A 16,687-nucleotide genomic window follows, 5' to 3' on the forward strand; every position below is an offset into this window, starting at 1 on the left:
AAATTCATGTTAGCAGATTCTTTATTATGCTAAAGGTGGGCAACAATTGTGTGCTATATAGATTATATATAGTCTATAGATTAGTATTATTCACATTCATTCACGAATATTAATTAATTGATTAATTAATTTCTTTTTTGTATTTTGAGCCCTTTGCCTTACGGCACACGGTCTGTGCTGAAACAAGAAAAAGGTAAAGGTAGCAGATTTGCTTGCACATTTGAAACTGTCCAAATGGGGAAACGCTGCTTCCACACAGTGTTGAGATTCAGTGGGAAATTTTGTTATCTCTTCACAATTGGGTAAGCATGCCTGCAATTTGGATTGGCTACTTTGGGTTTAGACTTTAACCCATTTTCAGCAACCAAATTAATCTTTTTGATCCGAACGTGCACCCTAAAGACACTTCTTAAATATGCTTCATAGAGTAATTCTATGGTTCCATATGGGGAAAACATGAATCCTGCTAAATGTTACTGTAAATATTTCCTATTAAGTCATGCCACCGCCGGTAACAAAATCTATCATTTAATATGCTTTTTTTTTCGTACATTTAGTTAATAGGTTGAGCAAGTATTTTTTTTCCCCTCCTTTTGCCAAATACTTAATGTTTAACAGGACTAAAGATTAGTTTGGTTGTCAGATTAAATGGTCAAACTTGTAAAAATATATCAGAATCTTTACCAGAAAACCAAAATTCTATCAACGGTAGTAATAAATGTGGATATATTAAGACATCAGCATCCAATAAAATTAAAAAATATAAAAAAAAAATTTGACTGAAAATTGTCTTTTACAATTCGACATATTCTTTATGTCCAATAGTAGTTGACTTTCTATTAACTTTTTTTCATCAGTACAACATTAATAAAAAAAAATTAATAGTTTTTTTTTTCATTAGTACAACATTAAGAATTGTGTTGTGAATGTTTTGCTGAAGCCTCAGACAAGGGAGAGACGGAGACATTAATATCAATCGTACCATTAACAATGGCTTAAGAATACATTTTGAGGGAAGACTATATATCCGTTGTAAAAATTAATCTCAAACTTAATATTAAACGTGTGTCTTGTAAGAATAATGTATAAAAAAAATAACTACAATTCATTCTTCATGAATTAGGTAAAAAAAAACACTTTATTCTCAAAGCATATAAATCAAATGCCTATCTAAAAATCATTAAAAAGGAGTGAAATGTACATATCAGCGAGAGTGATAGGTAATGGTGAAGGGAAAGAAGAAGAAAAAACTAAAACAATGTAAGCCGTTTTAGTAAAATCAAATCTTTCTTTTCTCGTTACGTATTAAATTTGCTATAAGCATTCTACTCATAATTCAGGAAGTCCTTCAAAGGAAATAAAACTATTGGTTCAAGAAGAACAATTTTCACTCCAACTGCATTTAATTTCTCCCACAGTTTCTAAGAGTATCCGCTGTTACAACTCAAGAAGAGGGGCTACCAAAACAGATATTATTGCTATAATGATCCATGTCAAAGAATTTTGGGTACTAGAGCTAACTATTGTTAGCCACATATTTGGAGAAAGAGTTGATGAAGGAATTCCGGTTGAGTGTTTGGTTTCTATTATAGCTAATTGATCAGATGACAAACACATTTGAGCTACGGTGTATTTGGTTTCTCATCCTCACAAATTCTCAAAAATCTGAACTGAAAATTAATAATTAATTACTTCTTGACAGCATACATTGAATTTTTTTAAACAGCAAACTTATTCATCATATTGACAACTTAATAGTTCATTTGAAGGCTTAATCTTAACAACTTTAAACTGAAAATTAATAATTAGTTACTTTAACAACATACATTAACTGGACTCTTTTCAACACAAAACTTGTCCATCATATTGATAACGTTATAGTTCTTTGTCATCATCAGGATCGATGTTTCTTAATTAACAAGTTTAAACTGAATTAATAACTAGCTACTTCTTACAACATACATGGATTCTTTTCAACAGAAAACTTATCCATCATATTCACAATTTCATAGTTTTTTGGCATCATCAAGAGATGCTTCTTATTCAAAATAACAATTATTTGAAGTTTTTCAACCAAGACAAGGCACATATGGGGGATTGTAGGACAAATATTATAGTATGATTCTTTTTCATTTATAACAAAATTTCTTCTTTCTTTTTTCTGAAGTGTATTTTATATAGTTAATATTGCTTCGACTTTATGGTGGTGGTACAGCTAAGTTAATCAAAAGTTAACTAACAATAATATATAAAGTTATATTGTTTTCAAGTAATTTTTTTTCATAGACTACTAGCATCCAAACATTATATAAACTAATTTAGGTTAAGTAAACTAAGACCACTAGGCATATCAATATTTTTTAAGTTTAACATAATTACATTTATGTTAGAATTCTAGTCTAGTAACAATAGTCTCTGTTAACTAATGATAATTATGAGAGAACTTTTATAATTTAATTTTATGTATTAGTTAATTTGAGTTTATAGAAAAATTTATTTTATTTTTTTCTTCTTATTTTATTTTCCTAGGAGTGTTTCTGCATAAGCTTATATCAAAACAAGCCTAATGTAAGTTGTTCATGAATAAAAATTAAATTATATTTCAGAGTTTTATTTCTTGATGTTCAAGGGAAAACTTTTATGTTAATTTTTCTTCGATTGTTATTTTTTTTAATTGCTAATTTTCTTACAGTCAGGTACGATTCCATCTATTTTCTTATTATTGATACTTAACAATGAATAGTATTTTCTTTTTCGTGAATATGAATAGTGAATATAAAAGTGTAAGGAAAAAGTTGATGTTTGAGGAAAGTGTCTTTTAATAACATAATATATCATACATAATTAGATAATATGTTAAAATTTTAGAGCATATTTAAATTAACTCATTAGTGACACGTTACTTGTAAATTAACAAAAATGTTCATATATGATATATAATTTCATGGCATTCCCTTATTATACCCTTCTATCTACCAATACTTTTTTTGTCAACCTCCAAAAATGGGCTTCGAGTAAAAAAGGCCCATGTTCTCATTTTTAAACGAATACCTCCTATCGATCACTTATTAACCCAAAAAAATCAAAAGACTCAATTACACTTGAAAGTTAAAAATGCTTCTATTTTTTTCTCCATAATCACTTGTTCACGTAGTAGATTATTTATTAATCATCTTAATTCTGTTGCTTAATGTTAATGTATATACGTTAGCCGACTTTCAATTTCGATTTAATTGGCGAATTTCTTCGGCTAAAAATTTATAGCGAAGTCATATTGCATGATAAGTATATACCCAACAAAAATATAACAATTAACACATGCATAATAATGAACATGAGAAGGAGCAAATTCCCTAGAATACGTGTTTATGTTACATACAAATACTAATTTTATGACCAGACATAATATAATTGGAAACAAATCATCGACAAGTATAAAGAATCTTGAAAGACGAAAACAATCACGAACCTGTGAATGAATACACACGAGAAAATGTTGCAAAAGCTCCAACTCTAGAAGTCAAATTTGGTTGCTATTTTTATCCTTATACCAATATTTTCAAGTAACAGGACAAGACCAATGTTCTCCTTCATATTCTGCTTGATGTGGAGCGAGATGAACCACCACGACTACTTCCATTTGAATGATCTCTCTTCAATAAGGCCTCCAGATTTTGAAAGCATTTCAATGGCCTAACCTGCATGTTACAAACAGCAAGGAACAAAAATTGTTAATGTTACAATTCCTCCGCATGTTCTGTAATCAGCCAAATCTGTTCAAATAAATGAAATATATAGTGCCATCTAAGGGTGGAAATGAACCGAGTAGCTTGTCGAGGGCCTTTGGCTCGGTCTATGTAAGACTCGGATCGGTTCGGCTTGTTTATTATAAAGGTCAAACTCAAGCTTTTTAAAAAGTCTTTTTAGATAAAAAGATCAAGCCCAAACTATAAAAAAAACTTGTTAAACTTGACAAGTCGATCTGTTTAACTAACAATGATAATAATAATAATAATAATAATAATAACTTTATTTTATCAAATCTTATCTTATACAGATTTTATTCCGTCTAAATTTTATTTTATTCAGATTTTATTTCGTCCAGATTTTATTTCATTCAATTTTATCTTATCTTGTCCAAATTTTATTTTATTTTGTTTGACTATATTAGTGTAAATCATCTCTAATCCATACATTTTTTAATATTATGCTCTTTTTATTTTCTTTTGATATACTTTATGCTTTTTAGCGACTTGAATTCAATATGATTTTGTTTATTAATTATTTTTGGATTTGTACATTACTTATACGAAATTTTATAAGTTTCTTTTTTTAGTTAATACTTCACTAGGTTTTAAAATAATTAATTAATCAAAGATGTTTTTAAGCAAGCTTTTAAATAGGCTTGTGAGTCAAATCAGGCTTTTATGTAAGCCGAGTCGAGCCTTAAAAAAAAGTCTATGACAGGTAATGAGTTAAGCTCAAGTCTTACGTATTTAACTCAAGCCGAGCTCAAGCCTAATAAAGCTTGGCTTGACTTGACTCATTTTCACCCACTGCCACCTAATGTTTAATGCTTGAAAAAAAAGAAGCAAAATTACATTTTTGGTCTCTCAGATTATCTTCAATTTCGGATTTGGTCCCCCAGTAATCTAATTTACAAATTTGGTCTCCCTATTTTATAAAATCGTGTAATGTTGGTCCCCAGGTCACAATTGGACGTTAACGGTTAACAAATGATGTTGACTGGCACGTGTCACGTTCTTATTGGATGATAACTGTCACATGTCACACGTGAAATGAATTGTTGTTTTCATTGACCAATGAGAACATGACACGTGATAGTCATCATTCAATAAGAACGTGACACGTGCCAATCAACATCACTTGTTAGCGGGTCAACGTTCAATTGTGGTCTGGGGAATCAACATTGCACGATTTTACAAAATAGGGAGACCAAATTGTGAATTAAATTAGTGGGGGACCAAGTCAGAAACAAGAGTGGGAGACCAAATTTACAATTTTGCCAAAAAAAAAATTGCCAACTGCTTATATTTGAATACAACCAGCATTAACTTTGGGGGAGGTGGATTGTTGGATACATTCTTCCTACAATTTCCCGTCATAAAACATCTTACTTTCCAGATTGCTTTATGAGAATTTCAAAGAAAGCCAAAACCCGAAAACGGATGTATGGCAGCATATGATTTTTTAACTCAAACTTCAATTATAATTTTTGTCAGAGTATGAAATTGTCTTGTATATATCCAAAGATCAACCGATTAAGCTAGTAAACAGCTAAAGAAACCACACATTTGATTGCTACCAAAGTCAGTACAGCAACCAAAAGAAATAAACCATTTCTTTTGCATGTTACAAGCTCTCTCCTAGGTTATATCATTTTACTATTTTTCTTTGTTTTATCAAACCAGAAGCATGTTTCAAATATTCATTAATATTTATAAACAAAGATGAAGCATTCAGTCTGGTCTACACAGTTTTGAACAAGCATATGCAAGCACAAAAATCTGATGCGGGGGAGGGGGGAACATAAGAGAGATATAACCTTCCAATGTCTTTTGTGACTAATTGTGTTGTAGATGGACTCCAGCCTTGTTATTATTTGCCTAAATGTTGGCCTCTTTGCTGGATTTTCATTCCAGCACTCTTCAATCAATCTATAATCATTATAGAGAACAGAAAAATGTAAAAAAAATGTGACTAATCAATTATCAAATGAGAAAAAGAAAAACTTGGCAAAGATATCATCTTAAATCAGAAGTATTGTTGTAATCCCACACTCAGACAAAACAAACAAAATAGCAATGTGAGTCATGCATGCTATAGACTAATAACCACATTTGCTTAATTGATGTTTTCCATGACTTGTGTTTGTGTAGACTGTAGAGTGTATTTGGCAAATCATTTCACTTGCTGGATAGGAAAAATAACCCAAGAAACATAGAAGACTTACTCTCGAATTCCATAGGAGTAATGCTTGGCTGGAGCTCGGAAAGGTGGACGCTCTTTTGCAGCATATACCTTAGGAACTTCATTGTCTTGCTTTGCAGAAAAAGGAGGGCAGCCTTCAATCATCTAAAAGATAGCACACAAGAAACATCAATAATGACTATAGCAAGTTAGGATCTTAACATTTCACACAAAAGCTACAATAATTCCATAAAACCAATAAATATCGTTGAAAACTCAATAGCACAAAAGCATTCTATCATATTGTTTAAATTATTGGGCTCTGAAGGGAAAGAAGAGAAGTAAATAATGAAATTAAAAGGATATTAAAAATCTGCATAGCTGATTTTCAAGGATAAACAATGTAGTTTAAATACTTAGGAACATGGTTTACTATGGACTATGTAGAGGTCAATTCAAGTGGCAGTCAAGACAGGTTTCATACTGCATATGGATACAAGATAAATGGATAAAAAATAACAATGATAATATTTCCATAAAATATTTTATAATGTATAGCTTTTAGTAGCTTTCCATTTGAAGATGAAACATTAAAAATAGTTACCTCTTGCAGAATTAGTGCAAATGAAAATACATCCACTTTAGTGTCATATTCTTGTCTGAAAACTTCAGGAGCCACATAGCGGCCTATAAACAAAAACAAAAAAAATTCCCAGTTTCAGAAAATTAAACCATGAATCAGCATGTAAAAGTCCAGCACATGCAAAATGTCACAATAATGACAATATTATCTTATGCCCCGTGAATAAGAAAATACAGAATTTCAGATATTTAGATATTTCAAGTGAGCATAATGATAGTTCTGAAGAAAAGCAGCACCCACAGGAAGTATCGTGGCAAGTTAGAGGCTTGTCTTCTTTAACTGCCAGCAACTTGCTAACCCCAAAGTCTGCAACTTTTAGGTGCCCAGAATCATCCCGCAATATATTACTGTTAGCTTACTCATAAGCAATATTTATAAAAAAAGTGTAGACTGTATCAGACTATTAAACCAGACACATGGACTTAACATAAAGAACAAGAAAGGCTTAAATACATTTTCCATCCCTGCAATTTAGTGTTTTTTTTCATTTTCGTCCATGCAAATTTATTTTTTTCATTTTAGTCCTTATAAAATATGTTTGTTTTGTTTTTCGTCTTTAAGGCGCTTTAGATAACGCTTTGAACAATAAAAAAATGTTTTAAAGAGTGAAAAAAGTGTTATCTAAAATGTTTTAAGAAAGAAAAAAAAACATTTTACAAGGACTAAAACAACAAAAATAAATCTGCAAGGACGAAAATGAAAATAGTGCTAATTTGTAGGAATGAAAAAAATATTTAAGCCAATAAGAAAGAATAGAGGAAAAAACAATAATTGAACAAAAGAAAAACTTACGAAGGCTCAAGATCACGGTGAATAATGGGTGATGGCTTATTTTCATGCAAATAACCCACTCCCCTACATGATTTCAAAGAAAATTGCATTGAGTAAAACAAAATTCCATGTATGACATGTAATCAGTGAAAATTCGGATAAGAAACTGTTCAAATCAAGAATTATGTATGAACAAGGTATCTTTCAAAATTACATTGAGTGCCTTTTCATCAAATTAACAACTTATTTTGTCTTTGTGGGTCATATAGAAAGTAGGATTGACAATATTGAGCCAAACCCATTTAACCACTTAGATCATATTCTATTTTGCTCTATCTATGTCCGCTCACTTATGTTACTGGACAAATGGATTGGATCATTACATAAACCCAATTAAACATGGACTTCAATGGGTAATCCATAAATATACATTAATTTATTTACTATATAATTAAAAAAATAAAATTTCAAAAATTTTAAATAACCCCATTGGTAAAGAGAGAGCAGATTCTGAGATTCTATGTTGCAAACAGAAGAATCCAAATAAATCGAGGCATGAGAGTGTCAAATACCTAGCAATATCAAGTGCAAATCTCACAGCTGTCGATGGTTTCAAAGCTCCTTTTCTTTTCAAGAAATCACGAAGATCTCCCTGCACAACATGGGGATAAGATTAAGAACGGATCATTTTCTATCAATTTACTGTTAAACTTCAAACAAACATCCCAATTCCCAAGCAAAGCCCCAAAAACCATGGTCCATGAAATTGTAGGACAAAAAACCTTGGGAAGATATTCCGTCACAATCATCATTGGACTACTCTGGGTCACAGCACCCAGAAATTGGACGACATTTGGATGCCGGATTTTCTGGAACAGAGCAAGCTCATCTCTGAAAGCCTTCCTGTGAAAAATCAAGTATATTAATTATCATGAAAGTATATAGCAAACTGTAATAATAGTTGCACAATGGTTGAGAGAAACTCACACTTTCTCCTCATCACTAATTACATCCTCCCCAAGCTTTTTTACTGCAACCTCTGTTCCACGCCACAGTGCAATACAGAAAGTCCCCTGCAAATCAAGGCAAGATTATAAGTTACGACAATCATTTAGAAGCAATGGAATTGAAGACGATCCATGCACTTAAGTAATTATGTATGCAGAAACACAACATTTTAAGTGAATCTGCAAGCTGGGTCTAGATATGCACTAGTAGTTGAATTCCTTAAGAAACAGGAATTAGCTAGCTTCACAACAATTCTGTCCCCAATACATGGCAATAAAAAATTTATCATAAAAATTCATTCCTATACAGCACAGCTTCTGCTTATAGCTATTAATAAAACTTACAAAAATCATTAACTAGAACTCAGCATAATAATTGAAAGGGGGAAATAAAGAAACCAAAAAAAATAAAATGTGTTACAAATCTAATGATGGACAATACAATTATAAAATTTCTTATTAAATCTTCAAGGTTTATGAAATAAAATAATCTGAAGACAGACTAAATTGACTGTAAAAAATAATAATAACAGTAAATCATACCAAAGTTTTTACCTTTGTTATCTCCACACTGTTGGTAAAATCAAGCTCTTTAGGATTGATTTCATACTCTGGGACTTCACGTGCATGATTAACATGCATAGGGGCCATCTGAAACAGTATAATCACAACAAATATTGGTAAACACCAGCAGAATACAAAAGCTAAAACTTACATGACAAGACAAATAAATACGACAACTTGATAGTTTGAAAATATTAAATTCACACGCACCAGAAGCTTTGCTCCATGCTTCTCCAATAGTTTGATCACGTCATTCTTTTTGTAAAAAATAGCATCTGCAAGAGGCTGTTTAAGAGATAGAAGATTAATAATCAGTCCAGTAATTACATATCTAATAGTAGTATTTTATTTTCAAAGGTGGCCCATACAGAAGACCCTGGAACAGTCCTTACAGAATACAGAGAAGAGGAAAAGAGAGAGCACGAAGACAAGACTACAAACAAACAAAAAAGTTCAGCAGAAACATAATACAGCATGAGTCTGTTTATCGCTTCATTGAGAATTAAACTATGGATAAGCACAACCAGAATTAATAGTTTAACACTTCAAGCAGAAAGAAACCTAGTACAATTTCCAGCACAAGATCCATCATATTTTCCAAGTTTCACATTACTTATATCCTCTTGATGTTTACTCCCATCATACAAATATTTTACACAGACAAGCACTAAGTCAACGTGAAACAGAAGTAAGTATCTACTTCCGAAAATTAGATGTAAACACAATGCCAAATAAATGCTCATGAAAACTCCTTGCTCCATGATAACTGCTAAATAAGTGTGAATTAATAGTAGTTAAATAGTCAAATTTTGACTTAAAATTAATTATTTAGCAGTTATTTATAATTAAAAGTTGAAAACATTAATTAAATTGAATTTCTGGTTGCAGATACGAAAAATGAGGGTACATTAAGCAAAAAATGGCAACAGAAAGGAAGAGAAAGAAGGAATTCTGAAGCAGGCCCAGCCCAACAGTGGCGCTAAGCGCGCATCAGGGCGCTAAGCGAATTACACGCGCTAAGCGTGGCGTTAAGCACGAAGGAGCAGAAATCGTTACGCGTTAAGCCCAGCTAGGCGCCCAGCGCGATCCAACAGAAGCACAAGCTAAGCCTGCATGTCGCGCCCAGCGCGCGATCTGAACGCGCTAAGCGCGAGGTGTGGAGCTGAGTGCAACTACGAAAGCCCATAAGCCCACTAAATAGAGAGGCAGTCCCAGGGAATCATCACCTCTCAGAGCACTATTCTCAGCACTCTAAGCCTGAGCTCTCTTCTCTCTCTATATTCTTTGTTTTTATCCCCATTCTTTCCTTCACCCCCTTGTAAGCCCTCAATGGCCATGAGTGGCTAATCCCCTAGCTATGTGCTTCAAGAATTATCAATGCAAAGGGAATTTCTCACGGGTTTTTCTGTTCTAATCCTTTTCTTGTTATCTTGCATTTGTTCTTAAACTTCTTTTTGGGTTTTATTTGCTGGGTATTTCCCAATAAATATTTAAGATTTAGGGGGTTATACACTTGGGAAAGGGTAACGCCTAACAGAACATATTAAGAAAAGAAGAATCCTTGGGTTACCATTGCTAGGCATAGAATGATAACTCACTGCCCATACATTTAAGCAACATCTAGAACTTAACCTTAATGCATTTTAATTATTGAATCTTCGCAAAGGCATTTGGGAGATAGGTAGTTAAAATAGGCTTGCCAATGAGGCATCAGGGGCAAATTGGGTTTGTCTGGTCTTAACATCTTTATTAATTGTCTTTCCTTTTTAAACTACCGAGCTTTATTACTTAAGAGCGATTTGGTACACTTGCCAAAGTCTCAACACTCCACTTTAAGTTCAAAAAGAATAATAATAACCAAATGTAAAGATAAGATCAAGCTCCTTTCGGTAAGAGGAGAACCTAACTTAAATTTGTTTCAAGAAACTCATAGCTAAGCAATTAGTCAACCGCCCTGTGCAAAGTGTAACAATAATTATGTGCACAAAATGCCTCCGAAGTTAATCTCCAACTCGATGTGCAATCAATTATTCGGGCATTACAACGCACGGAATGAATCCACATGACACGATAAAGCATTTGCCTAGTCAAACAACATTAAACCAGGATACAATAAAACAACCCTGAAGACCGAAGCCTAACCTTTGACCTTTTCTAAATGACATCTATGGTAAATTGGTAATGTTATCGGCTTTGTCAAACTAAAAACTGGAAATAACAACACCACCAAATCATATCAAATATCAAATCACAATCACTGCTGGTACTAAACCAAATCAGGAATTGAAAAAAAGAAAATAAAAAAGTTTAGTTACCGTGCTCCCCCATCGATCTTTGGGGTCAACTTCGGCACCTTTCTGGAGCAACAAATCAACAACATCAGTGAATCCCTCACACACTGCGACATGAAGAGCAGTGCGATTATCAATATCCTTGTAATTCACACTCACACCAAACTCCAACGCCTCACAAATTCCATCTACATCGCCTTCGAATGCCGAATACATCAACCTCACACCCTGATCAACAACTTCTCCATCGTTTTGGAGCTCTGCTTCTTTGTTATGGCGTTCTGGGGCCAGCGACGACTGCTTCCCCAGCGTAAACCTCGCAGGGTTTTTCGATTCCATGGCGAAAAACAAAAGAAAAAAAAAAGCACCCCAGAAGGTGAAGATCGAGAAAAATGTGATTTTGAAGACTGAACCGTGGAAAATTCAACAGGAAGAAAATTGGGTAAAGCTCGGTTTTGCTTAGCTTTCAAAATTTTCCTAGTCCGACCAAGCAAGCCACTTGTGAACGATGTTTAGCTTTTTGTTCAGTCCAACGTGGAAGAAATGTTTGAATTTCGGACTTTTCGGAGGATACCGTGGATTGTACGCGTTGTGCTAAGCGCGTGACTCGTCTGCGGAAATGCCAGCCAACGCGCCAACCCGGCGCATGAGTACATATCTGACTAACGTGCGCCGTAAACTGCGAATGAATCTGTGATGCAATTGTCGACGTTGTTCATCTCTGTAGATTTAAGAAGATCTCGACCGTTTCTTTTGTGGAATGGACAGTGTTTGATGCATGTTGTTTTTCTCTTTTCACCAGCAGCAGTGTCGTTGAAATTTGAGAACTCCTTTTAGAAATGATATTAACAGCAGCATGTTATTTAATGATTAGTATATATTTAATTTAATTATCGAGTGTATTTTCAACAAGAATTTAAAGTTTTATATATCAAGGGAATTTTTTTTTGTCTTAACCGATAAAAATTATTCTTTCAATGATCAAATTTAATTAATACCTAAATAATTCAATTGTAATTTTAGAATATTAATTACATGTGTTTAATTACTTGATTATATATCAAGAAAATTTAATTTAATTGATCAAGTAAGATGTATGTGAATGAGTATTATAAATCTCTTTTGATATCTTCTATATGTCTTTGATTAGAGATGTTATATGTGATGTGCCTCAAGCAAAAGGTATTATATGCCAACTTTTTTTTTAGGGGTATTAAGCTATTACATGCGAATTCTGTGAATAGAAAAAGGTAATTACTATTTATACCAATCCTAAATACTAAATATATTCTCCATTTTTTTCTTGTAGATATCCAAAATATCCTTTTATATAAAACCCTATTTTTGCATTCTATCTATGTTGTTTTCTAAACATATTTCTTCATTTTTTCCCCTACTCTTCTTTTTTTCATTATTCTTCTTTGATAGTAGAATTTTACTTTAATCCATTGCAATCCTATATTTATTGGATCATTCACCTAATTTTTTTTTATTGAATTATTAATATTGTGTGTGCGTATAGATAGCAATTATTAATATTGTGTATCCATTGCAAGGTGCGTTGTCATTTTTTATCCTAAATATAATTTATATCCGAAAAGCAATTTCCGGATTACAGAATCATTAAAAAAATTACTCAAATTTAAGCTCTGACAATTTAAAAAATAAAAACTGATTAAGATTTCGAACATCTAGTCACTCTACTCTGGACAATAGGAGCTTAATTTACATCTTGAGCACTGAGCAGAACATAATTAATTACCATATTTCTGAATTCTTTGTTCAGAATTCTAATTAGCTCACAACACATGCCATACTTTTACCTCTTTTATAATATGTCTCAGATTTCTTGCTGAACCTCACGCCACTTAAGCCTGATAAGTGAAGATCGTAAGCACTAGTGCTTTCACTATGCCTCCGCTGGAGCTGTATTTGACATGATAATTTCTTATGTCCTGCTGGTATTGGCTGATCCTAACAATTTGAGCTTTCATAATTTTCTGTTCATTACTTTTATAAAAATACTAGTAATAATTTTCTGTTCATTAAATTGAAATATTCAATGACCCTTAATTTGGGGGGATAAGTTACATTTCTAAAAAGTCAAAAGACGCAAACTGAAACTGTTCTATTCATTCAATAGGGGCACTTAATGATCCTTACTTTAAGAATAAAATAGTTAGTGTCCGTTAAGTTGCATTAATTAGAGAAGGTAAAAAAAATGGACAAAATAAAAAAGAATAATTTTAAATCCTTCAATTACTATTAGTAAAAAGATTTGAAAGAGAGTTTGTAAGAAAATAGTATCTCTGATCTTTTTAAATGAATATATTTTAAATCTTTTTAAAATAACACTTGAAGAAAAACTTTTTAAAAATAAGGAGCTTAACTTTTATCAAAGGATATAACTAAGTTGATTAAGCAATGTGTTTAAATTATTGTAAACTCTTAATGTTTGAGTTGAATTCCTATATGAATAAAAAAAAATTCTAATAATCTCCTCTTTTCTCATCTTTACTTAATAGTTGTACGAAAATAAAACAAAACATTTGAGGCATATTTACTTGCACTTTTGTTTTTTATTTTCATTTTCTGTTTTTATTTTTTAATTACAATTTTTTGCCTTGTTTTAATTTGTTTCCTGTTTTCAAATATTTGTACAGGAAATACTGAAAACAATGTTTTTTGTTTTCTTTGTTGCTGTATAAATTAAATCTTTGAAAATAAGAAATAAATTAAAAATAAGGTGAGACTTTTTATTTTTTATTTTAATTTAAATTTTAACTTTAAAATAGTCTTTTTACAAAAAAATTAAAATATATTTTAAGTAAAAAAAATGTATCAAAGATATGATAATATAACACAACGGAGGAAGAAATAATGTAAATTGATTTTTCCTCGATTTATTTTACATAAAATTTATTATAATTTTATTATTTCAACTCAAGTACTTAATGACCCTGAATTTGAGACATGGACAGTTTGAACTCATTTAATTTCTTGACTCAAGAGTCAAAAAGCAAAAAATAGGCATCAATTGTTATATTTATTATTCAATTCAAAATATTCAACCATTCTTTAATAACTGCAAGTTTGCAAGTATAAATTTGTTGCATATGGTCTTGGTATCCCAGTCAAATTGACGACGAAGAAAACTCGAGAACAAAAGTCCCTATCAGATACTTGCAGCAAAAACCTCGAGAAAGAATGGCGAATGCTTCACTTCATCATCAATTAGCACTCTTTATGTTCCTATTTCTGGTTGCATCTGGTACTTTCCCATTTTTTAATTTTTTTTTTGTGTGCCTTGGTTAGAAATGCACAGGTTATTTTCAAAATGTAAAATACCAATTAATGCAGATCTTTTAAAAAATAAAAATGTTATTATATATTTTTTGTATGCTTATTTTTGCTAAAAGCAAACATATTTCGTTCAACAATTCTTATAAAACTTTCCTCCGACTAATAAAAACTAATAAATTAATAATTAATATTTATAGATAAAAAAACCTTATAAATAGCTAATTACTTCAAAAGATTTGGGCGACAAATATATAACTGACTACTAAATAAGTATGGCTTGGAATTAATGGTGGTAAAACTTTATGTTTGAAGATTATGTAAATCTTGATTTATTTTTTAAAAGAACATTTCACTTGATGATTCTTTTTGGGTTTTACTTTCAGGTTTAACGCAACAAACTTTTGCAAAAGGTGATCAATGCAAAGCCGACAAAGATTGTTATCCATATTGTTCACATCGCCCAGATTGCCCTACGTTGTGTCTTGGTGGATATTGCCTTTGCAATTGCCTTCCTACAGAAGTGCATATACAACAGAACTAATTCTTGTAGTCAATGGCTTGTATTTTAGACTGGGTTTGGGTTAAATGAAGTATAATGCAAAATTATTTCTAAAATAATAACAATTTTGTATGTTGAATTTTCTCTTGCTGTCATCATATAGTTCTTCTGCTGTCATGTTTCAATCATATTTTCTCAATTGCTTGTAAAAAAAAAAAGAAGAAGAAAATGCATATACGAATAGTAAGCATGTACTTTAACATAATATTTAATTATTTTATCGTATTAAATACATTTTTTTAATGTAAATAGAGTTAAACATTTAATGAACCATTGAGCTTGTTGATAATTGTTACTACAACTTATAACCCACAATAAATAATAAAAAATAATATAACAATAATTTTTATTAAATATAAAAGAATACTTACCTACAATAACAAGAATACTTACCGAATAAAAAAATCAAAACAACAGTTTCTTCAATGATTTTTTTTTAATTCATTTGAAAAGGATGACAAGTTTATCAGGTATCAGATTTTTCATTACAATGGGAGACTTGTTTAACCAATATTATTTTTAATTCATTTTGATTTTTTTATAATAATTTTTTTTCTCTTTTTTCTTTCTTTCTAATTTCATTTTTGCTGGTGATGATCTCTTCAATTCATTCTAAATTGAGGGAAGAGCAACTGAGATTCTAGAAATAACAACTACAAAAATCAAGCAATTCCATAACACTAATCAGCAAAATAAACTAACCATAATCCAATAAATTAATAAAAGAATACAAAAACAGAACAAAGAAAAGAAAACTCCATGCTATTCAAATTTCCAGATCTGAAAATGTACCGCACCCGCAACAATTATAATTAAATAAAAGATATTTTAAAAAATATCATTAAATAAAAGAATTAATTAAAATTTATTTATATTTTAATTCATTACACATAAATTTTGTTTTGCTTATATTAGGGTCTGGAGATAGTAATATTTATCAAAGAACAATTTTATTAAAATATTCTTAATATTTTTTATTTCAATAAATATATTATCATATCTTTCAAGAGTATTTATTAGAGAATAAAATTAAAATAAATCTTTAATAACTCATTGAAAACTAAAAATATTGGTCAATATATATTTTTTAAATCCTAAAACATCAGTCAATTAAAAAAGAGGGACTATATATAATTTTATTAGTACAACTCAAATGCACAATGGCCCTGAATTTGATACCCGACAGTGACTATTCTATGGGTCTTGGACGATACACAAGTAACAAGGACCATTAGATCTGGGCTGTCATATTTGGAAACATAGTCCATAGCACATCTGATTATAATTAAGTTTTTTCATATTAAAAAATAAACTCACTCTTTTTTCCTAGAATTTTAATATATTAGAAAAGCCTCCACCAGTCTTTCGTTTTGACATCATCACGTTCATTTATTTTATTTTTTTGTGTTTTGCAAGATGGTGAAGTAGTTTCCACATTTGGCCTGCATTTATCTTAGACTGGAGCTCTATTCGTGTGCAGCTTGATTCGGTTTCGTAAAGTCAGGCTATTGTAGATCTATTTTGCCTTATATCTTCTTCTTGTGTTAATTCATGACTACCTTCAAATAGAAAAATAATTCTTTAATTTGCAATAAATAAATAAAAAACCTTGGCAGTT

At 31.0% G+C, this 16,687-nt stretch overlaps 1 protein-coding gene across 2 annotated transcripts; it reads right to left on the reverse strand.

Annotated features, from left to right (window-relative positions):
• Window positions 1–3,329: 3,329 nt before the first annotated feature.
• Window positions 3,330–11,782, reverse strand: LOC100806334 (integrin-linked protein kinase 1). 2 transcript variants are annotated; one of them, XM_006594464.4, is made up of 12 exons: window positions 11,232–11,762; window positions 9,127–9,201; window positions 8,908–9,003; window positions 8,333–8,418; window positions 8,128–8,248; window positions 7,918–7,997; window positions 7,367–7,429; window positions 6,815–6,921; window positions 6,536–6,618; window positions 5,975–6,096; window positions 5,567–5,678; window positions 3,330–3,698 (listed from the first exon to the last, which is right to left on the reverse strand). In XM_006594464.4, the coding sequence occupies exons 1-12, from the start codon at window positions 11,544–11,546 to the stop codon at window positions 3,591–3,593; spliced, it is 1,368 nt and encodes a 455-aa protein (XP_006594527.1). In that variant the 5' UTR covers window positions 11,547–11,762; the 3' UTR covers window positions 3,330–3,590. The 2 variants fall into 2 exon arrangements, with proteins under 2 accessions (XP_006594527.1, XP_006594526.1); XM_006594463.4 differs by lacking the exon at window positions 3,330–3,698 and having other exon boundaries at window positions 4,144–5,678; window positions 11,232–11,782.
• Window positions 11,783–16,687: the final 4,905 nt, after the last annotated feature.

Source organism: Glycine max, chromosome 13 (genome assembly GCF_000004515.6).
Source record: "Glycine max cultivar Williams 82 chromosome 13, Glycine_max_v4.0, whole genome shotgun sequence".
NCBI classification, from domain to species: Eukaryota; Viridiplantae; Streptophyta; class Magnoliopsida; order Fabales; family Fabaceae; genus Glycine; species Glycine max.